The 22,339-nt window shown below is 46.4% G+C and overlaps 1 protein-coding gene across 1 annotated transcript; it reads left to right on the top strand.

The window, feature by feature from the left end:
• The first annotated feature begins 567 nt into the window (after nucleotides 1–567).
• On the top strand, nucleotides 568–12,774 carry LOC105528795 (protein shisa-6 homolog). Its single transcript, XM_011965685.1, has 3 exons — nucleotides 568–618; nucleotides 4,486–4,638; nucleotides 6,491–12,774. Exons 2-3 carry the CDS (start codon nucleotides 4,497–4,499, stop codon nucleotides 7,039–7,041), a joined length of 693 nt encoding a protein of 230 aa, XP_011821075.1. The 5' UTR covers nucleotides 568–618; nucleotides 4,486–4,496; the 3' UTR covers nucleotides 7,042–12,774.
• The last annotated feature ends 9,565 nt before the right edge of the window (nucleotides 12,775–22,339 follow it).

Genomic DNA, 22,339 nt, shown 5'->3' with positions numbered 1-22,339 from the left:
CAGGACAGAGCCTAGAATCCAGGACTGCTGATCTCAGGCAGTGGACAGCTCAGGCCATCTTGCTGCATCTCAGGGTGCATCCAGACCCTCCTGTATAAAGGCCTAGGGACAAATCAAAGTCCTGTAAAGTGGAAGCACCTTAAGTCAGGGCACCCTCATTTTGGTTACACACACCCTAATACCCACCGCTCAAAGAAATCTGCTTCCCCTGCTTAGTTCCCCCACCCTATGCATGCCCGCACGCATGCATACCTGCCAAACACTCCCTACTCTCCATCCTTCTCCTCCTCCACCCATCCCTACAAAGCCTCTACGGCTGGTTGGCCTCCTCCAGATGTGGGTGGGTCACCATGGTGACAGAGGAAGCCCTGTTGCAGAAGGAGAGAGACAGAAACAGCAGGGGACGTTTCTTGGAGCCTCATACAATGACCTCTGCCTTTCTTAGAAGTGCTTCCTTTAAGTCAGAGAAGCACATTAGAGGTAAAGAGAGATGCTGTTATGTTGGAGAGATGGTGGAATACCTGAACTCTTCTTTAAAAATTTCTTTTCTATGATTTTCAGGTGATCATCAATATAGCCATCCGATTTTGAGCAGTGCTACCCAGATCCCGCCACATGGTGAGAGATGATTGAGAGCACTCTGCATTTCCTCCTCATTTCGAGTGGCACCAGTCTAAGGACGGATGCCTATCAGGGCATCAAACACATGGTCATTAACTCACTGAAGCTAAGGAGGTGCAAGGAGCCACGGGCCCACCCTCCTCCAGGGCCACAATGCTCTTATCTTACTTGTAGGCTATTTTCCCCTTGGTGTTTCTGTCTCTGATATCAGAATGATCCCTTGAGATAAACAGAAAGGGGCTAGACCCATTTCTACTTGCCACAGACCCATTTCTACTTACCACCTGTATCACCTCTTACAGTCATAAATTCCATATGTCCACAGCAAGGAGTGGAACACCCTCCTTTGCTCAAAGCTATCTGTGATGTCATTTATGAAGGACATGAGACTTGGTTAAACTGTATTGATCCTCCCCAAACTAAGATTTGATAAAACTCAAAACTGATTTGGGCTTCAGCCTCTTGGCAGAAAAAATAGAGGCTGGAAATTGTTGAGTAGAGGAGTGTTAGCATAGTATCCAAGGGTTATAAAACCATGTTTCCCTCTTAGGTTATAATATCCTCCCACCAGATCACAGCTGAACAGAGAAAACCTATGTTTGGCAACTGCTCAAGACTTGATAGTTCACAATGTACATGGCTGTCTTACGTTCTATCAGTCATGTTTGTCTCTTTCCTGTGAAAGAGTGAAAACATCATTAAGCTTTTAGTGAGAGAAAAACTCAAAACAATGATAAATCCTACAGGCCACCTGGTAGAGAGACCTACCGCTGTCGTGTCAGATTATGGTGTGCCTCAGCATTGAAGCTGAGGGATATTATAATTAGGAGGAGATTAGAATATTTTCATGTGCTATGCTCCAGGTGGAAATAAATGATGAAAGCAATAGTACAATCAGATTTATCAGGTTATGGGGTCTAAAAAGTTAGCACTGGGAGAAACTGGGGAGATCAGTGAAAAGAGGTTGATACCAGTGGTGATGCTGACAGTGGGAAAAGAAAGGACGGTTGAGATATGAAACCTTTTGAAGAAAGAATTAGAGAAACTTCCTTACTAACTGAATATGGCTGATGAGAGCCAATGATGACATTGATTAGAAAAATGAGGGTTTTATTAACACAATCGAAGGAATCAGAAAAACTGCCAGTATGTATAGGGGATGGAGTTGTCAGTGAGTTTGGATCTGCACACCTGGAGTTTGCAAGAAAAAATATTCAACAGGCAGGAATGCAGACATGAAGTCTGGAGGAAGGTTAGAGCTGAAGATGTGAGTCAAGCTTTGGAGGCAGTAACAGAAGCCTCAGGAGTGGGGGCACTCTGCACTGAAAGAGCAGTGCAGAAGGCAAAGGCAGGGAGCCTGGGGGATGCCCACAGTAATTAAGCAGCCAAAGGAAGAGCCAGAAAAGGCATGCAAGGAGAGCTCCCACTTGCTCAGTCACACTCTGAAAGAACAACTACTGAGCTGATTTTTCCCCAGAAGGAGCCAACACAAGCAGACTCCTGAATACAACAGTAGGAGCCATTCTTCCCTCCTTCTCTTCCTCTCTTCTCTTTTCCAACCGGTGCAGGGAGATGGGAGTTGATGAGACCTGGTCCCTGCCCTTGAGCAGCTCACAATGTAGTGAGAGTAGAGTTTTCTCTGCATTGCTTTCTTGGATGTTCCCTTCTTTCCCAGGAGCTGGCAGAGTGCCTATCAAGAGAGGAGGGGGCCTGAGTCTACTTAGTTAGTTCTCTACAAAGAGCATTAATTGGATCCTTATTCTGGGCCAAGCACTATGAAGGAATCAAAAGAATTGGAAAGCAAAGCCCTGCTGTCAAGGAGATTGCAATATTTGGAGATCCACAATCCTAACTCAAGTCAAATTATTAGAGATCAGTTAGATACTAAACTGGGTGGAACTGACTAAAAGAGCAATACAGGCTTAAAGAACAGCTACTGTAGGCTAAAAAGATGGGACATTGGCACAGCAAAACGTCTTGAGTGAGGAGGGAATTTCATAGAGAAGAGTAAAGGAGGCATTGCCATAGGAGGGAGATTGTGCAACGGTGATCCCATGAAGGCAGAAGGCAAGGGAGAGCTGGCCTTGGCTCAGGGGTATGTTCTGGAACACAGTGGCAGAACAAGAGTATCCAGAAAGATTGCATTTGGAAGTGGGTGAGCTGAGTGATGCCTTGTTGAGAGCATAATGCCAACAGGCAGAAGGAGGTTCCTTCTTCTCCAGCATGGCCAAAGTGAAGAGATAAGTGCTGAGAGATGAGTGGCTATTACCCACTCTGAGGAGCAGCACTCCCAAGTTCCTGCTCACTCCACTTCCTGGCATCTCTCCTGATGCATGCCAGGGAGGCTCTTTCTGTACAGCATGTTCTGATGGGGATGTAGAGCACCCCTCACCCCCTCACATATGTCCCAAGCTGGCATGAACACCAGCTCACTGGCTGAGCTTTCCTGGCTCAGTCCCCAGTGTTAGGGGGGACAGTGAAGGCAGGAAGGGATAGGGAAGCCAGGAGTCCCCAGTGCTTGGGGCTGCCCTTGGACAATGCCTAGGAGGGCTTCTCTCTCTCCCACCTCTCACACAGTCCACAGAATTCATGCTTTCCATGGTTCTGCACTCTCTTTGCCAAGAGGTATGGCAGTCCTCCTGCACATTCATCTAAAGTTAGAGCCTGCCCCCTCTCAGAACTTCTTTGGCCTTGAGGTGTCCCAAACCAAAGAGGATTGAGGAATGACACAGCGAGACTATAGCTGCCCAACTGCCTCACTTCTGGGAATGGTACCCCCATTTCCCATGGCAGCCACTCATTGAATTCTTGTTGTGGCTTCTCCTCCTCAAGTCCATGAAGCACTGAGGCATGCTGGTCTTCTTCCCCAGGATCTCCAGCTCTTTCTGTCCCCTCATCCTCACTGCCTCCCTCACTAGCCCTGCATGCCCCCTCTCCTCTCCCGTGTCACTCATCTGGCCCTGAGCTCAGCACACACTGCACTGTGCTCCCATCAGCCACCCTCTCATCTCCCTTTCACCTTTTCTTCCACTTTTCCTTCCATTCTTTTCCCCAGGTCTGGCATTGAACAACACTCCTTTCCATCTCTTCAGATTCTTGCATCGCAATGCTCTAACTCAGGGGAAGGAAGAAGAAAGTGGGGATGATGTGCTATGCATTTTTGTCTAGGTTCTTTCCTCCAGCAGCTTAGAGATGGCTAAGGGGGGCTTCAGAGAAAGGAATCAGAGTAAGATAAAATAGCTCTGTGACTCACTGTGGCTTGTCAAGTGCGGAGCTTGGAGAGGGGAAAAGGGGCTACATGAGCTGTGCAAGGATGCCATGGACAGAGCATGGGTTGGGTCTCAGTGGAGCTGCGTCCAGGACCCAGTTCTTTTATGGGTACATAAATCACAGAAGTCACTCCATGTCCTCCAACTGAGATTTTTCTGAGCCTGAGAGCTAGGTTTGCCTAAAGCTATTAGGAAAAGGGTGGCACTTTTATATAGAAGTAGATGATTTTTATGATGCTCCTCAGCTCCATCAGGCTTACGTTTTCAGCAGATAACCCAGAGATGTACTGAGAGAGAGAATTCCCTCCGCAGACTCAAGAGTCGAGTCTCTCATTCACAGAATGGTAAAATCTCTTGGTGGTGACTAAAACAGCATCTGCCCCTAGGCTTATTGACAACTGGAACTGAGCATGAGGGAAACTGAGTCAACAGTATCACCAAGCTATGTCCAAGCATGGAGGAGGTCCAGGAAAGCAGATGGGGACTCGAATCAGGGGTGAGGCAGAAAGCAGGGGAATAGAACCTATAGCTGTCCCCTTTGCCTGCCACAGACGTGGTCCTGATTAACACAAAACACCCCTCCCTTTTCTTGCAGAGAAGCCACGGATGAACAACATCCTGACATCAGCCACCGAGCCCTATGACCTCTCCTTCTCCCGCTCTTTCCAGAACTTGGCCCACCTGCCCCCATCCTACGAGTCTGCAGTAAAGACCAACCCCAGCAAGTATTCATCTCTGAAGAGGCTAAGTAAGTCGAATTTCCCCCAAGTTGAGGTCTGTCTCTGGGGCTCCAAGATATCTTCCTAGGCCACACTCTCTTGCTCCATACCCCATAGGACAGCTGTCGAATCCCAAGAATAAAGAAGGAGTTGCAGGATGGGAGAAGAGAATAGATAAGCTCTTAGTTTTTGTTCCTTATGGACTAAGTCCATCCTTCCCATACATAGAAAGAAGGCCATGGAATCCTCATATTCACATCCCCATAGGAGACAGCCCTCCAACTCATGCACCAGTTTAACTGCAGGAGAAAGCCTTCCCCCAGTCCCGCACACATCTGCCTTCTTCAAACCATGGTCCTTCCTTTCTGTACACCCTATACTGGATAGAGGCTAGCAATGGCCAGAGCTTTCTCTGAGACCTTCCCAGAGAACCACAAACCAGCTCCCTCTCCAACCCAGCCAACAGTGTCTTGAGGACCTGAGATCCTTCACCTCCCATGCATACACCCCATTTCATCCATCCAATCCAGTTTATCCAGTGATGCCAGCTCTGCCTCTGGAGTCCGGGGAGACTATGGGCATCAATGGGTTGAAGATACAAAAATGTCAAAAAAAAGTTCCCTAAAGGACAGCTCTTCCTCCCTAGCTTTCTGGCCTTGGACTTTCTCATCTCATTTTCCCATGAGTCTCTTTTGATGACCACCCAATGGCAGTAGGAGCCTCAAGGGGTGAGCATTTGCTTGAAAGCTTCAGGGTAACCTACCCTGACAGCAGTGCAGCCTAAGTCCACATCAGCCACCTCCATAGTGAAACGCAGAGTCTCTAGCTAGAGATGGGACTGTCTGATAACCTGAGGAATCATCCCGAGGTGATGAAATTTGGCTCAGGAGGAAAGATACCCGTCAGCAATCCCGCTGCATCAACTGAAGAGCAGGCAGAATTCCCACACTTTTGCAGAGATCTAGAAGGCCATGTGTAGGAGGCCTCATTTCTGAAATTCGGAGCAATGCAGGTTTATGTATAACCTGCAAGTTCAAGTAGGTGTCTGTGTAGCATGCAAGTTCTGGGCAAATTCAAGGGTACAGAGAGCAGTGTGAGCTTAGGAGGGCCTGCTGGATAGAGAGGAAGGTGGAGCATCTAAATGAGGCGCACATCTAAGATTACTCCAACCCGCTTGCGTTACGGGCACAGGTGGAGCGTGTGTAGGCTGATTATGTGGCTGTGTGGGGACTGGAGGCCCATGTATTGGCTTTCTGTGCATTGCCTGTTACTACAGAGAAGGTGTTATGATGTTCCTAAGGTACCAGTTAAACATTTTCACAAGTATTTCCTAGTCTGAGCACCTTACTTTATTCTAGCAGGAGGCTGGCTCTGGACCTCAACAGAAAGCTTCTGGAGCTGCTATTTGGATGTTTTAGTAAGACAGATGGCCATTCTGTTTCAGGACCGTGGTGTGGTAGATACAGTCCAGGACCAGGGGGAGTTCAGGGACTTGAGCTTGCCATCAACTTTGCCCTGAACATGCTGGGGATTCTGAGGAAGTCCCTTAACATATCCCTCCTCAAGGTGGTCCATGTACCAGAGACTTTTAGCATTGCCTGGGAGCTTGTTAGAGATCAAACTCTTGGGCCCACCCCAGACCCACTGAATTAGAATCTGCATTTAACAAGCCCCCAGAGAATGGTTTGCACATTCAGTGGGAAAATATACCCTTCACCCGTCTGAGCCTCCAGGTCCTAATACATAACTAAAGAAGTTTGACCGTATTATCCCTGAAGATTGACAGGTCTGTGATGGAGCAGGAGGGGTGCAGGGTTCTATGTGAGTCCTGGCTGCAGGGTCACCCCAGTTGCCTTCTCTCACTCTGTCTCTCCCCTGCAGCCGACAAGGAGGCTGACGAGTATTACATGAGGCGGCGGCACCTGCCTGACCTGGCTGCCCGGGGCACCCTCCCCCTCAATGTCATCCAGATGTCCCAACAGAAGCCGTTGCCACGGGAAAGACCCCGCCGGCCCATCCGGGCCATGTCCCAAGACAGGGTCCTGTCCCCGGATCGAGGCCTGGCAGATGAGTTCAGCATGCCATACGACCGCATCCTGTCCGACGAGCAGCTGCTCTCCACGGAGCGCCTGCACTCCCAGGACCCGCTGCTGTCCCCAGAGCGGACGACCTTTCCCGAGCAGTCGCTGTCCAGGGCCATCTCACACACGGACGTCTTTGTGTCCACACCCGTGCTGGACCGCTACCGCATGAGCAAGATGCACTCTCATCCCAGTGCCTCCAATAACTCGTACGCCACCCTGGGCCAGAGCCAGACGGCAGCCAAGCGTCATGCCTTTGCCTCGCGCAGACACAACACAGTGGAGCAGCTGCACTACATCCCGGGCCACCACACCTGCTACACAGCCAGCAAGACCGAAGTGACCGTGTGACCGGCGGGGCAGGGCCGGGGCTGCTGGGCGTGGCAGAGCAGAGCAGGGGCCAGGAGGGCCCGGGAGCAGAGCTTCTAGCCTTGCCACTCTCCCTTCCCTCGTCCCCTCTGTAGGAAGTGGGGGTGGGCCACCTTTGCCCAAAAAGCCATACCCCCGGGGACAGAGCCCCGATGGCCTGGTTCAATACGCTTAGATCCAGGACCAAGAGCAATCGCCCTTGCTCCTCCAGAAGAGTCAACGGGGAGTGAGGAGGGGGCCAGGCCCCATTCTCACCCCCGACCACCTTCTCCAACTCCCTTTCCATCTCGCGCCTCCTTCTCCCCGTCCGGGGGACTCAGCTGCAGGTTCTGTCAGCAAAGAGACCCTTGCTTGACCGTGGTCCGAAGCTGTCTGGGTTTGAAGGGGCCAGCGGGTCCAATCAGTGGGCTGACCGAATAGGCTACTCGGTCTCATTCATTTACCTAGAACCGCATCACAGAAATCTTCTAGTGCCTAAAAACTGCCTGCTCGCTCTCTCAGAGCCAGGGAGCTGCTGTGTCCATAAGCACAATAATGATTCTTTTCTTGCCTGCTGGAACTCTCTGGTCCCCACTGAGTGGCCCTTCCTTTGCTGACCCCTGAGGGCCCAACCCTGGCCCTGTGCCCCCTCCCCTCAACCCCAGGACCCAGAGGGGTTCCCTTCCTTCAGCTGCCTCCCCATTGGTGGGAACTCCGCCCCCTTCCAGCTGACTGCCCGCCCATAAGGACCCTGGGCCTGTCCTTTTTGGGGGCTGTGCTCCTCCCCTGGCCCTGAGGATTTCACCCTTGAGTTCTCTGGGGTTTTGGCTGTAGCCGTCCCAGAGGGGAGTAGCGATGGGGTTCTGGCCCTCCCAGACACCCAATCATCTCCGCACTCCCTCCAGGCTTCTAGACCTGACCATGACTGCCACTCAGGCCGCCTTCTCCATCCCTGCTCTGCTCCCAGGAGGCACCTGCGGTGGCCAGAGAGCCAGGGTGGGGAGGGCCACTGTGATGTGCAGGGTCTCGGGCTCAACATTTGCATCCTGCAGGGCTCCACCTGTTCACACATGCACCTCCGGCAGGACCCAGGCAGAGGTTTCTAGAGAGGGGCTCTTCAGCCCCCAGACAAGGAGGATGAGAGGTGGTTGTCCTGCACCCTGTCCGCCTCTCCTTCCTTCTCCATCTCTGTCTACCTGCTCAGTTCAGAGCTCACTCCTAATGCCTGTCTCCCCTTCCCCCACATCCTCCCTGCAACTTCATTCCTGGCTGTTCCTTCTTCAGATCTGTGCCTCCTCTGGATCAAAAGGACAAAGACCTATTAGCAAAAGCAACAATGGTCCTCCAGGCGACTGGCCTAGGGGCTAACTGGGCAGGTACCCACAGCATCGTCCCTTTCTGCAGGCACTGGGGCACCTGGTAGACCATGGTCCTCAGCTCTGTTGGGGGGGCCACCACTGCCCGCCCACCTCAGCCTCTTCCCCGTCTCCAGCCTGGGGGTGGGCATGGTGTGAGTTCCTCCTGGGGAGCTGACAGTGAATTCAGCAGCATCCGCTCCCCCAAGACCAGAGAGCCTGGTGGGGGAAAGAAGGGGTTCCCTCATTCTCAGGGCCAGGACACCCGCTGGGTTGGGGCTGGGGGAATCAACTCCAGACTACTGGGTGAAGGTGTGATCCTTAAAACAGTCAGATCCAACAGCAGTGCCCTTATAAAAGGGGTTTTATCTGCCCTCAATTCTGCCCTCATGGCCCTTTAAAAAGGCGAGTGTAGAAGGAGAATTTCTCGGTGTCAGCCCTGGAGATTTTTAATCTAACCAAGTCCACAAACCACAGAGAAAGCAATGGACTGTTTCCTTTCACTGATTTCAAGAGTTCCAAAGCTCTCATCTCCACCTCCCCTCCCCAGGGTGTGCTTCCCAACAGGAACAGGAAACCGTCACATGGGTCTTAGGGGGATGGAGGTTGGGGGTTGTGAAAGCCACCCTCAGCCCCCACACTGGGGACGCATTCCTGGTAACCCTTGGTAGGCCAAGGACTACCCTCTCCACTTTCCTCCCCACAGACACATAAACCTTCTTAAGGGCTGGTCCCCAGGGGTTTATAAGAGTTTGTTCCAGAAGGTGAGGCTAAGAGGGTTGGAAAGGAAGAAGTGAGTCTGAATAGAGCAGGTGGCTCCCAGCTGGGGCCCTGAGCCCAGCACCTTTGAATCCTCTAATCTGTGGCTGTCCCTTGAAGGCAGGATGCTGGTGGTGAGGGGAAAGGACCTGAGTGGCTGAGAATGCCCCTCCCCAGTGTCTACATGCAGGTACACACCAAACCAGAAAGCTGATGCCATCTCCAGTGTCAAAGCTTCTCAGCACCAAGTTCTGCAGCCCCCAGGGTGACACTTTTCCCCAGGGGTCCTCCCCAAGCCCTGTCTCTGACAGGGTTTCTGTCTGTCTCAGGGGTTGTTGACGGGTTGATTCCAAGACATTTCTCATCCCAGCCTTACCATTGTCTGGGTGAAAGTCTCTAATGTCAGTTGGGTTGGAAAATTCTACTGCAATGGTTGCTTCTGTTCAAGGATTTCTTCTGCTTCACCTTTGGGTCTAGAAGCAAGGAATGGAGGGAGGGAGAGGGAGGATAGGAGGGAAGGAGGGAAGAAAAAAGAAATAGAGATAGGTCTACAAACTTGCTCCAATTCAGTCCCTCATTTCAAAATCCAAAAAACTATGTCATAACTGGGACACAGAGGTATCCCATTTATTCAGCTGTCCCATCCATCTTTATGGAACAAGCAAAGCCACATCACTAGGCAAGTTCATGTAGCAGATAAAAGAGGCTTCTGGAGCTAGAACCTAGATGCCATGATTTCTAGCCCAAGCAGGCTGGTGGCCTCTATCATACATCGAAGTACCATCTACCCCTACAGTAAAAGCCTCCTCCACCTCACAAAGGAAGCCTAAAGCCCAAGATTTCCCTCTCCTTGTTTTATTAATTCTTTCACATCTCTATTGCTCTAACAGGAATGGACTGGAATCTGCACAGGTTCCCTCCTGCCCTGAAAGTTCTGCCTGGTCTCCTTGGCCTCTGATGGCATTGAAGCTCTCACAATCCCTCCTGCACCTCCACCTTCCCTGTCTTGCTCCAGGCTCCTGGCTCCATGCCTTTCTGAGTCAAAAAGGCTTTGCCAAGAATTCCTTCACCTCCTAACCGGGCTTCTGCCCTCAGGGCTCCCCAGTGTCTTGGGAGTGTCTTGTGCCATGTGTCTGCCTCTTAGAAAGTTCCAACCTTGCCCCCAATTCAAATTTCTCCTCCCCTCTTTCCACTCTCACTTCCAGAAACTCCTGATTTCCAGAAAACCCCAGATTTCCATGCCAGGTCACTCATTCCTTCCTCTCATCTCCCTCTTCCTCCTCCTATCTGCCTCCATTCCTAATTTCTTTTCCCTGGTCTTCCTATAATATCCAGCTCTAAAAATCAGAGCTCTCAATGAAAACAATGGAAGAAAAAGACATTCTTCAGGTCTTCTATTTGCCTCATTGGTGTATCCTTCATCTCCTGCCCCTGTGAGTTGATACCCCAGTGCACAGAGCCAAGGGCTTTCCCCGTCTGAGCTCTGGGAGGAAGGGAATGGAGCTCTGGGTTTGAGATGTCATGGCCTGTCATGGTCAGTTTGGTTCCTGATGCTAGCAAGTCCCCTGAAGCTCCCAACCCAGCCTAATGTTAGCCCAGAAGCTCCTGCTCTGGCCAAAGACTCCTATCCTTGAGGGTTCTCAGCCACTGCTTCAAAACACCTGCTCCCTTCCTGCTTGTGTATGTCACCTATCCGCCTTTGTCCACAAAGACTTGAGGGCCTCCTGAGTCTCCAAGCATGGAGGAATATCCACGCCAACATCCCTGCCATCAAACTCAGTCTATTTTCTTCAGAGATACCTTGTCTGTCACCAGCCTCCACCCTCATATTCCTTCCACAAGCAACTGTGCACCTAACCCAAGTTAAAAATGAAAGGGCTGCCAATCACTCGGACTCCAGAAGAGGCCTGCCCTGCGAAAAGCTGGCATGTTACCTCCCACATACATTTCCTGTCATCCTCTCCAAATCTGGGAAATTTTGCTCTGGAGTATTTTCAAGAAAGCGCATTGTGTTTTAATGAAGTATTTTTCAGGGTTCAAATGTTATTTTTTATAAATGCAGCATTTTAATGGCGAATTCAATATGAAGGACATGTCTTCCTGGGCTCTATATTTGCTTTTGGAAGGCAGCATACTCTAGGAGAAAAAAAAGCACAGGGCTGAGGCTCTGGAGACACAGCTTCCAGCCCTGGCTTTGTCTCCGAGGGGGAGTCATGTTCCCCACTCAGTGCCTCAGTTTCCCCATCTGTAAAATGAGGGGCTTTGAGTAGATGAGCTCTGAAGTTTCATCCAGCTCTTACATTGTAGGGCTTTCATTCCCTGCCAGCACCTGCTCTCCCCGTTCCTCCCCACCTCCACTGAGCTGCACACATCCCACAACGCCTGCCCCACAGCGATGTCCTCAGATGTCCTGGACCGCACTCCTCACTAGAGCCTGGGGTGGACCTGATGGGCTCGGCCACCTAGCGATGCCCTCGTACCTGAAGTTTAAGGGCCTAACCATTCAATAGGTCACCAGCTGTGTGCCGTGGCAGCCCTCTTGTAGAGACACACCTAAACCATCCTAAGTGGCTGTGGAATTCTGGGGAATTCTGAGTTTGGAGTTTCCATTTTGGATACGGTCCTTATAGCTGGAGGGAGGCGGTTCCAATTTCAGAGAGGGAGCTGGCTGGAGAGAAAGGTCTGGAGGTTTGCCCACAAAGGCATGAAGTTTGTACTTGAGGGCAGCTGGGAAATTCATTTCAAGCTGCAGAGGGACATGTGCATAGGCTCTTGTGTGGTAATGAACGTCATGATATCCCACTCTGGAATGTGCGTCCTAAAGACCAAGTCTGGACACTGAGGCTCCATTCCAACTGGAGGAGAAGGCATCACTCACTATCTGGGCTGCTAGGAAGGGGCAATCACCCCATCCTAGTACCTTTCTAGCCCTTCCTCATGACATTACTGTCCTCCCGGTGAAGGCTTATGAAGCAAGAATGGAGAGTCCAAGTTTGTTATCATCAAACCCATCTTGTAAATCAGGAAACACATTAACCTTCCATCAGTCAGAGAAATGCTGTGGCTGTGTGTTTCCTTCATGCTCTCCCTCCTGAGGGAGGAGAAGACCCTGCTTAACTTTGCTGCCCACCCTGCAGTGACCCCTGAATGCCACGCCATGGGAGGACTCATTCATTGGCTTCGTAGTGGCAAATATTCCTCTAGTTCTATAACTCAACTAGACATTTTGTAGTAAAGAATTCTTGAAATTCTCTAATAAAAAGCAATTCTTACTGTAATATTTTTAGTTTGGGGACACAATTTCCTAAGGGGGGATTAATGAACATTTTTATGCATTAGCCCAATTTATGAATTTCATGTTTATTATATGGTAGCACTGATGAAAAGTACCTTTCTATCTGTATCTTTGCAGTTTCTTCGTTACTCATACGTAAGCTTCATGGTGAGCAGTGCTCTAGTGACTGCTTCTCTGTACAAATCTCATCGTTCTACTTACTTGTCAAAGCACATTCTACATGTACTGTAAACAAATACACTTTAGTAAGATTTAGTCTTAAGGATTTTTCCACTTTTGTCAGTAACAGATATTTATGGATTAAAAAATAAAGCCGTTTCAACATAATGTGTGTCTCCTTAAGTAGCCAGGTGCTGACTTTTACAGAGTCAAAACCAAAAGTAATTAAAAAGCAAGAAAGAGTGCAGAAGGTCATTGGAGTTGGGGACAGAAGCAAAGATTAACTGCAAATAGGAGCTAGAGAACTGTGAGGGTGAAAAGAGTGTTTTAAAAACTGGATTGTGCTAATGGTTGTACAACTGCATAAATTTACTAAAAATCACAAAAGTTTATACTTGCAATGGGTGACTGTTATGATTACCAAGTAAACCACAATAATGCTTTCTACAATGAATACTATGAGGCATGTGGGAAGACAGGCCTCGGACAAGTGTCAATGGACAATGTATACTAATTCAAAGTAGAATTATTAGGTTGGTGTAAAAGTAATTGAGGTTTTTGCCATTAAAAGTTGAAACGGCTTTATTTTATAATTAAAAGTTTTTGCCATTAAAAGTAAAGGCAGAAACCTCAATTATTTTTGCACCGACCTAATAGAAGTTCTGGCTCCTTATCCATCCTCATTTAGCCCAGAACTAATATTCTTGGACAGTAGGTCTTACTCTGATCTTTGAGTTAGTTCTTGTAGTTACCATGGGTAACTGGAGTACAGCCAGTTAAGTATCCAGGCCATTTAACCCAGAGAATCAAATTGCACCATGAAAATTGATTTAGATTTGGAGTTTTGTTGAAGACTCTCTTTTTCTGGACATGTTTTTAATATTATTTCTTTGGCACATGTTCACTTTTGCTGTCATCTGTTTTCTGTTTCTGGATTTTCACCAGAACCTCAATACCAGTGGGTTCAGGTTCAGCAAACAAAGTATTGCCAAACAGGACAGTTGTCTAAACACCCAACTTCAGCACTTCCACAGTTCCTAGAATCCACAGTCAGTCACACTCTCTTACCAACTCCCCAACTCCCTTGTAAATAAAATCCTTCTCATTGAAGGCACTGACTTATTTCCAAAAATCCTCTCATTCTCTCCTGTCATTGACATTCATTACCTAGGACAAAGTTACAAACCGGTTTATTATTGTACATTATAACCCATAACCACACATACTCTGAAATGTATTTACTCATTACAACAATCACTATCGCAGTGCAATTACATGTAAGTTATAGTGTCTAACCTATTATGACTCATAGCAAGTATACGCACATACACATACACATATTACAAGTACAGGAAAGACTCATTAATCTATATCCATTATTGGAAAGAACCCTCATCCCCATCAAAAAAAACCCAAATTCTGAATTGGGGGATTTTTTTGGTGAAATGTAATTTAATTATAATGCCTAAACATAATGACTAAATTAGACTAAAACATGTTCCCTAATAGAAACTCTCAGGAAATATTCCTTATTGAATATGTAAGAATAACGTGACTAAAATTAAAATGGTCAAGAGTTGTGGATCAGAGAGCTCTCAATATGCTTTAATGGTGCTTCTAAAATACTTTAAAAGACTATTTTCTTAAATATATCTCCCTTTAAATATTCTTAACTTTAACAATTTGTTTAGCTTTTTCTCTTTGGTCCTCAAAGGTAAACCTCCATTCAGACCCTGACCACCACTGTCACTAATTCCAAATTGGTGAGATCTGAATGAATGAGGTTTTAATACACCATCATTAATAAGCCAAGGCCAACAAAAAACTCATGTTGGAAGCTGAGATTCTAGGAGTTTTGGACAGCTCTCCACCTGCAGTGTCACTTAGGACACTAATTTTCTTCTTTCTCCTCTCTGGTTTAGCATGAGAATGAAGCTCAAAACCTCTAGGGAGTAGCAAGAAAAGATTTCCTTCAAGGATCTAAGAAGACCTAGGACACTCACTGGGCTACAAATGTTACGAATGGAAAACCGAGAAAGGGTTTGGGAGCAGAGGCTGGAAAAGGGGTGCTTTGAAAGTACCAGAATAAGGGAATCAATGACTTTTATGTGCTGGATGTGTTGGCCAATGTCATCTCTGGGCCTTGGTTTTCTCATCTGTAACCACTGGAGAATTCGATAGACTCAAGATCCTTCCAGTGTCTGATATTTTATCACTTAATTATCACAAAACAATACTCACATTGTATCTGGGCTTCTAGGTAGCTGAAAGAGCTTGTGAAGTACCCATCCTGCTATCTTCCTCAGCCCTGTCCATCTTAACTTTCCCATCCCTATCAAAACAGGATGCAGTTGAAGAGTACTGGACTGGAAGTGAGGGGACCTTGTTTCTTGTACTGGCTTGGCCAAAATTTTGTTGTGTGATCTGGAAAAACTTATTTCTCCTCTTCAAATCTCAATATTCTCATTTAAAACAAAATGAGTAGTCCAGACCAGGCAGTCTTTTTTTTTTTTTTTCTTTTTGAGGAGTCTCGCTCTGTCGCCCAGGCTGGAGTGCAGTGGCCCGATCTCGGCTCACTGCAAGCTCCACCTCCTGGGTTCATGCCATTCTCCTGCCTCAGCCTCCCGAGTATCTGGGACTACAGGGGCCCTCCATCGCGCCTGGCTAATTTTTTGTATTTTTAATAGAGGCGGGGTTTCACCGTGTTAGCCAGGATGGTCTCGATCTCCTAACCTCGTGATCCACCCGCCTTGGCCTCCCAAAGTGCTGGGATTACAGGCGTGAGCCACCGCGCCCGGCCAATAATTTTTTTTTTTTTAATTTAAGAATGTCAAGTCAAATATTGAGAGTAGAATAAGGAGAATTGCTTTAACTTAGAAAATAGGTTTACTTTTCTTAAACTACTGGATCTTTTCATATTTGTTATCCAACCACATTAAAATGTCAGATATTTTCAAAGGACTAGGAAAGGAGCTAAAGGCAGTCAAAATTTTGTTGTGTGATCTGGAAAAATTTATTTCTCCTCTTCAAATCTCAATATTCTCATTTAAAACAAAATGAGTAGTCCAGACCAGGCAGTCTTTTTTCTTTTTTTTTTTTTGAGGAGTCTCACTCTGTCGCCCAGGCTGGAGTGCAATGGCGCGATCTCGGCTCACTGCAAGCTCCACCTCCCAGGTTCATGCCATTCTCCTGCCTCAGCCTCCTGAGTAGCTGGGACTACAGGCGCCCACCATCACGCTCGGCTAATTTTTTGTAGTTTTTAGTAGAGATGGGGTTTCACCATGTTAGCCAGGATGGTCTCTATCTCCTGATCTCGTGGTCCGCCCGCCTCGGCCTGCCAAAGTGCTGGGATTACAGGCGTGAGCCATCGCGCCCGGCCGAGACCAGGCAGTCTTTAAAATGAGTCTCAGCTTAGTCTCTGCTTTGGTGACTTTGCCAAGATTTTACAAGGAATTGGTGAACTTAGCTGTTGTGGATCATGGCGGAAGGGTAGAGTGGATGTGAAGAAGGAGAAAACCCTTAGCTGGAGCCACCACTTATGACATACTATCTTCCCAGTTGTCAGCATGGTCTACCCTTGTGTCAACAAATGGCTATAGAGGAAGCAAAAATATTGAATGAGAGGAAGAACAAGGTCCTCAGAAAACTGTCTCTTTTGTTTGACTTTTTTGTGATTTCCCAAAATCTACAAACTGCCTTTCAAAGAAATTTCAAAGAATACATTTTCACGGAAAGTTCTCAACAGTTCATTATTTTACAGTGTTTTGCCATTAGAAATAGAGCTCATCTGTGTGTTGCAGGACCAGCACTCTCCACAAAGAAGAGAGAAATTTTTTTGCCTCCCACCTCTATCCAAGTTCTGGAGATGGGTGGCAAAGGTAGTATACTAAGGCTTTTGCCCTTATTCCCAAGTGTGTGTACCTTAACGCTTCTTTCCTGGAGCATTTAGAAGAGCTACTCTTACTGTTTCATCACGGCAATCATGGAGAAGATCTCCTCTGCTACATAAGGCAGGGGGTGCATACATTGTCTTTATTTTACACTTAGAGAAAACTAAAAACTGTCATCTAATCCAGTGCTACTCAAAGTGCCGTCCCTAGAGCAGCAATATCAGCATTCCCTGGGAGCTCATTGCAATACAGATTCCCAGTGCCCACCCCAGACTTTCTGAATCAGAATCTCTGGGGGTGGGGCCCTGGAATGTGCATTTTAACAAGATCCTTAGGTGATTCTATGCACATTAACGCTTGAGAAGCATACCAGTTTGTCTTTTCTTTCTTTTTTTTTTTTCAGTTTTGAAATTGTATAACCCTATGACAAAAATAAAGAATCGAACTTTGGGGATCAGAGTAGCCTTGGTCTATGTAGCCTGACAATTTTAGGCAACCAGCTTCAGTGACAAGATTAGAACAAAAATGGGTGTACAGAGGATTAAGCATTTGGGAAATGAGGAGAAAGCTGAGGTAGGGTGCATAAACTCAAAAAGTTTAATAGAAGGCCAGGCATGGGTGGCTCAGCCTATAATCCCAGCACTTCAGGAGGCCGAAACGGGCAGATCACGAAGTCAAGAGATGGAGACCTTCCTGGCCAAAATGATGAAACCCTGTCTCTAACAAAAATACAAAAATTAGCCGGGTGTGGTGGTGCATGCCTGTAGTCCCAGCTACTCGGGAGGCTGAGGCAGGAGAGTCGCTTGAGCCCAGGAGGCAGAGCTTGCAGTGGTGAGCTGAGATCTCCCCACGGCACTCCAGCCTGGGCAACAGAGTGAGACTCCATCTCAAAAAAAAAAAAAGTTTCATAGAAGAGAAATTATGTGGCTACTGGAAAGCATCATAAAGATGAATCTTTAAAGATTCCCCAAACCAGAGAGTCAAAATTTAAAGACAAAGGAGAACAAGGATAAGGATGGGGATACACAACAAGATCCATTTCCTCAGGCACAGGAGGACGGAGTGGGCGGGGCTGCTCCAGTGAAGCTTCACGGGAAGGCAAGATGGCAGCCACTATGAGATGAGGAAGCTTCTCAGGAAGGCAAGATGGCAGCCACTATGAGATAAGGAAGCTTCTCAGGAAGGCAAGATGGCAGCCACTATGAGATGAGGAGAAAGGGCTGCCTAACAGTGGTTGTCCCGGAGGGTCCCAATCTTCATGGTAGTCCAGGAGACGGAGTCATGGAAGGATAGGGTGGATTCTGCTATGGTGATAAATAACTCCCAAATCTCCTTAAGACACCAAAGGATGATTTTTCACTCCCCCTCTGTTGTAGATCAGCAAGGACCTCTGTGGTACTTCCTCATCCTTACTCAAAAGCCCAGAAATAGGGGAGCAGCCTCTATCAGCAATGTTACCAACACCATGGCAGAGAAAAAAGAGAACTCTAGGGGGGTCCCACGAGGACAATTAAATGGCAGCGCAGAGTGGCACATACCACTTCTACTCACATTTTCTTGTATGAATCTGGCCACATAGACCTACCCCACCAAAGGGGAACCAAGCAGTGTGATTCTACCATATTGCAGGATAATGGAAAATATCCAGTGAGCAGCACCAGTGACTACCAGAGTCACCATGTTGAGTTTAGAGCAAAAGATTGGGAATTTATGTAGACAAAGGTCCCCTTCCCTATCACCATGGTAAAACCATCAAAGTGTTCTTTTTTAAGGCAGGTGAAACTTTTCTGCAGCTGGCTTATCATATATGAAGCCAGTGGTCTCGGAGCATGTACACTGAGCAACCTCTTTATGATAAGACATCTACGAAGTGTTGAGAAAGTATCCCATAAACTGATCATCTTCAGTTCCAACCTCAGGGCTCCAGAGAGGACAGTGGATATGAAATGCTAACAGTAGATTCTGTGGAATTGCATCAAGATATTCTCCTACAACACGTAATGATTTTAAGTTGTAGTGGTTTCCACCCACCCCTCTTTCCTTTTGCCATAGTCTTTTCCTCACTACTCCATCTACTCTACCCTCAGGGAAAAGGTAGATAGATACCAGAGGAAGAAGTCTTTGTTCAACCTTGACTTTCAAAATAGACTTTTTTTCAAGGCCACAGGGCATAAATTGTTAAGTAATTGCAAGAGACTGATAGTAGAAAGAGAAAGTGTTTTCTCTGACAATGAAAGCTGACCTTTTAGTATCAATGAGCCAAGCTTGGAAAGCTTGAGTTTTTACAATAAGCCACAGAGTAGACAGCATATAGGATGTGGTGGAAAAGCATGTCCTGCTGCACAAGGCAAAGAGAAATATCCTCCTGCACTGGGGAAGAACCTCAGGTAGAATCAAAGAAAGGAGAAAGAAAGCAAGATATAGATATGTGAATCCCTGAGATGTCCTGACCCTGATCACCCACTATGGGGTGGGCTGGTAGGGAAAGAGGCAGTGGGGAAAGTGGACAACCGAATCCTCCAGATAGATTGGAGAATCTGAGGGTAGAACATATTTCTGCCTGGCTTCCTGCCTAGATCTTAGGGAGGTAAATTCCTAATGAATGTTCCATGCCATCAAGACGGTGATGGAAGCATGGAAACAGCCGTGAGACAGGACTACTGTCTGTCAGGACAGAGAGACAGTCCTTCACTCAACCCCAGACTTCCAGAGCTCCTAAGTGATACCCAGAAGACAAGTACCCTGGCTAGGAATTTAAAGGCTCTCTCCAAAGACTGCCTATCTCAGAGCTCACAACAGCAGAAGACCACTATTACAGAGAAATGAAGTCAAGTACAAATCTACACATTTGAGTTACAGCCACAAAGTGTAAAATAGGCACATCAATATCCTAAGACCCAAAGTCTTTCAAGAGTGGTTCTCAAATCTCTTTGTCTCAGGACTTCTTTACACCCTTAAAAGTTATTGAGGACCACAAAGAGCTTCAATTTGTGTGGGACTTCACAAAATACAATTATCATACTGAAAATTAAAATAGAGAACATTTAAAATTTATGTATTAATTTATTTTACATTAAGAATGATAAATCTATGATGTGCTAACATAAATAACATATGATTATGGGAAATAACTACATTTTCCAAAAAAAAGAATTAGTAAAAAGAGTAGAATTGTTGTACATTTTTTGCAAAGTTCTTTAATGTTGTGCCTACTGGAAGATAACCAGATTCTGATGTCTGCTTCTGCAGCTACTCTCCTGCAGTATAACATCTCGTGCAGCCCCCAAAGGCAGCCTGGTGAACACAAGCAGAGGAAGGGAAGCTCCAACAGAGGAAAGAGAGAGAAGAGAGAAGCCCATTTCCCTCCCCCCACCCACCCCGTCACTGGTCAGCCCAAAGTAAAGCTGAGTTGAGGGCTGGAAAAAGCTTTAGTTTTACAGTCATTTGGAAGCCGTTAATATTACAGTGGTCTTGGACTACTTATTATTAGGCTGGGAAATTACCAAAATGACTTTCTATTTTCTAACAATAACCTGAAAAGTAGAGAATGGGAAAAAGGAATGAAATTTCTTACTGGCGACACACTTGGGTTTACTTGCTTGGCATAATGGTTATATAAACAAACACACCTGGCAAAGGACCTGTGCAAAATACCCCAGATTGAGGAAGATGGAATGTTGTGCTAAAGACTTGAAGGAGGGGCATACAATTACAGGATTAAGGAACTGTATGAGATCCTTGATAGACTACAAGAAGAGAAGTCTTTTACGAACAAGGAACTGTCTTCACGAGAGAACAAGATAGGATAGAAAGGACACGAGATTCATGGACATCTGGGTCTTTGCCTTCCATCAGTCATCCTAGCCACCATCCTATGTCCCCCACTCCTCTTGATAACAGACTCCAACCTACTTTAGTCACCAGTGTAGGCACATGGCTCAAGCCAGACCAACTGCAGTCTTTTTCTTTAATTTCTAAACAGAAACTTAAATAGAGAAAATTTCTTCCTTCTCAGGGACTGGACCTTAATGATACAAATCTAGGGTTACCGTAGCCTTGTCCTACAACTATATGGGGAAAGAATGAAGGTGATGAAAGAGCGGAATAATGATAGCTAACTGTGCTCACTCAATGCTAACTGTGCACTCGGCACTATCAAAGCACTTTGCAGGCATTATTAACCCATTGAATCCTCATACCATCTCTTACGAGGTTAGAACTACCGTGTGTCCCATTGCTAAGGAATTTGCCCACATCCTAAGGACAAGGAGAAGCCATTGAGGGGCCATGGGATGTATAGGAGCAAGATGAAGGTTACCCTTCAGAGAATGACTAGAGCTCTCCTGTAGAACATGGATTTGATGAAGTTCATGTTGAAGGGCAGAGAGACCAGTGAGGAGCAGGGTGGTATCATGCTGAGAGATCCACCAAATCAGAGCTTTAGGCGTGGCCTTCAAATTTCAATTGCAGAGAGCAACATAGTGGTCATTTAAGGATTCTGAGTCATTTTCTGGTTATTTAAAAATTACACTAACTGGGCGCAATGGCTCACGCCTATAATCCCAGCACCTTGGGAGGCTGAGGCGGGTGAATCACCTGAGGTCAGAAGTTCAAGACCAGCCTGGCCAACAAGGTGAAACCCTGTCTCTACTAAAAATACAAAAATTAGCCAGGGGTGGCAGCACACACCTGTAATCCCAGCTACTGGAGAGGCTGAGGCAGAATTGCTTGAACCCAGCGCGTGGAGGTTGCAGTGAGACGAGGTCATGCCACTGCACTCCACCTCGAGCAAAAGAGTGAGATTCCATCTCAAAAAAAAAAAAAATTATACTGAATGATCTGAATCATTGATTTTTAAAAATGTAGACTAATAAACTACTTAGCAGTAGCTTGCATTTATCACAAATCCCTCTTCCATTTATTTTCCATCTAGGACTGTGATTATTCTGGTGTATATTATGCTTAAAAGTCAGGATTGTGTGTGTGTAAAATGTGTAGCTAAAAGGATAAGTAAATATATCAATAAGTATGTTACACTAGGTGGTAGGACTCTATCTGATTTATAGTGATTTATTTATATTTCTTTATATTTTCTATCACTTCTAAGCATATATTATGCCTATGTTCAGGAAAAAAAATCAGTATTTGTCAAGTTACCAATATCATAGGATCATTATATATAAATCTATAATAAATGTATATATGTATCAAATGTGTGTACATAGATCGTCCCTGACTTATGGTGGTTTGATTTATGACTCTTTGACTTTACAAGGGTATGAAAGTAATACATGTTCAGTAGAAAGTGTACTTTGAATTTTGATTCTTTCCCGGGCTAGCCTTACGTGGTACAATACTGTCTCATGATGCTGGGCAGCGGCCAGGAGCCACAGGTCCCAGTCAGGACCACCATCACAAGCGCAAACAACCAATTCAAAGGCAAACAACCAATTCTGTTCTCTACAGTGTACTGTTTTCAATAAATTACATAAGACATTCAACACTTTATTAGAAAATATGGCTTTGCGATAGGTAATTTTGCCCAACTGTAGGCTAACGTAAGTGTTCTGAGCATGTTTAAGGTAGGCTGGGCTAAGCTGTGATGCTCAGACGTTTAGGTGTATTCAGTGCATTTTCGACTTACAATATTTTCAACATATTTAATGAGTTTATCATGAGGAATACCCATCAAAAGTGGAGAGCATCTGTGCATGCATGCGTGCATTCGTGTATGTGCGTATGTGTAACTAAATGACTGGAAGAAAACTACCCAAATTGCTAACGGTGTTAGTGAATCTTGGTAATTTTTAAATTTCTTTTTACTTTAATGTAGTTCCCAGTTT

This window comes from Mandrillus leucophaeus, unplaced genomic scaffold, assembly GCF_000951045.1.
Source record: "Mandrillus leucophaeus isolate KB7577 unplaced genomic scaffold, Mleu.le_1.0 Scaffold732, whole genome shotgun sequence".
Lineage (NCBI taxonomy): Eukaryota > Metazoa > Chordata > Mammalia > Primates > Cercopithecidae > Mandrillus > Mandrillus leucophaeus.
Note: the sequence above shows the minus strand (reverse complement) of the source record. Positions and strands in the feature narration are given on the sequence as shown.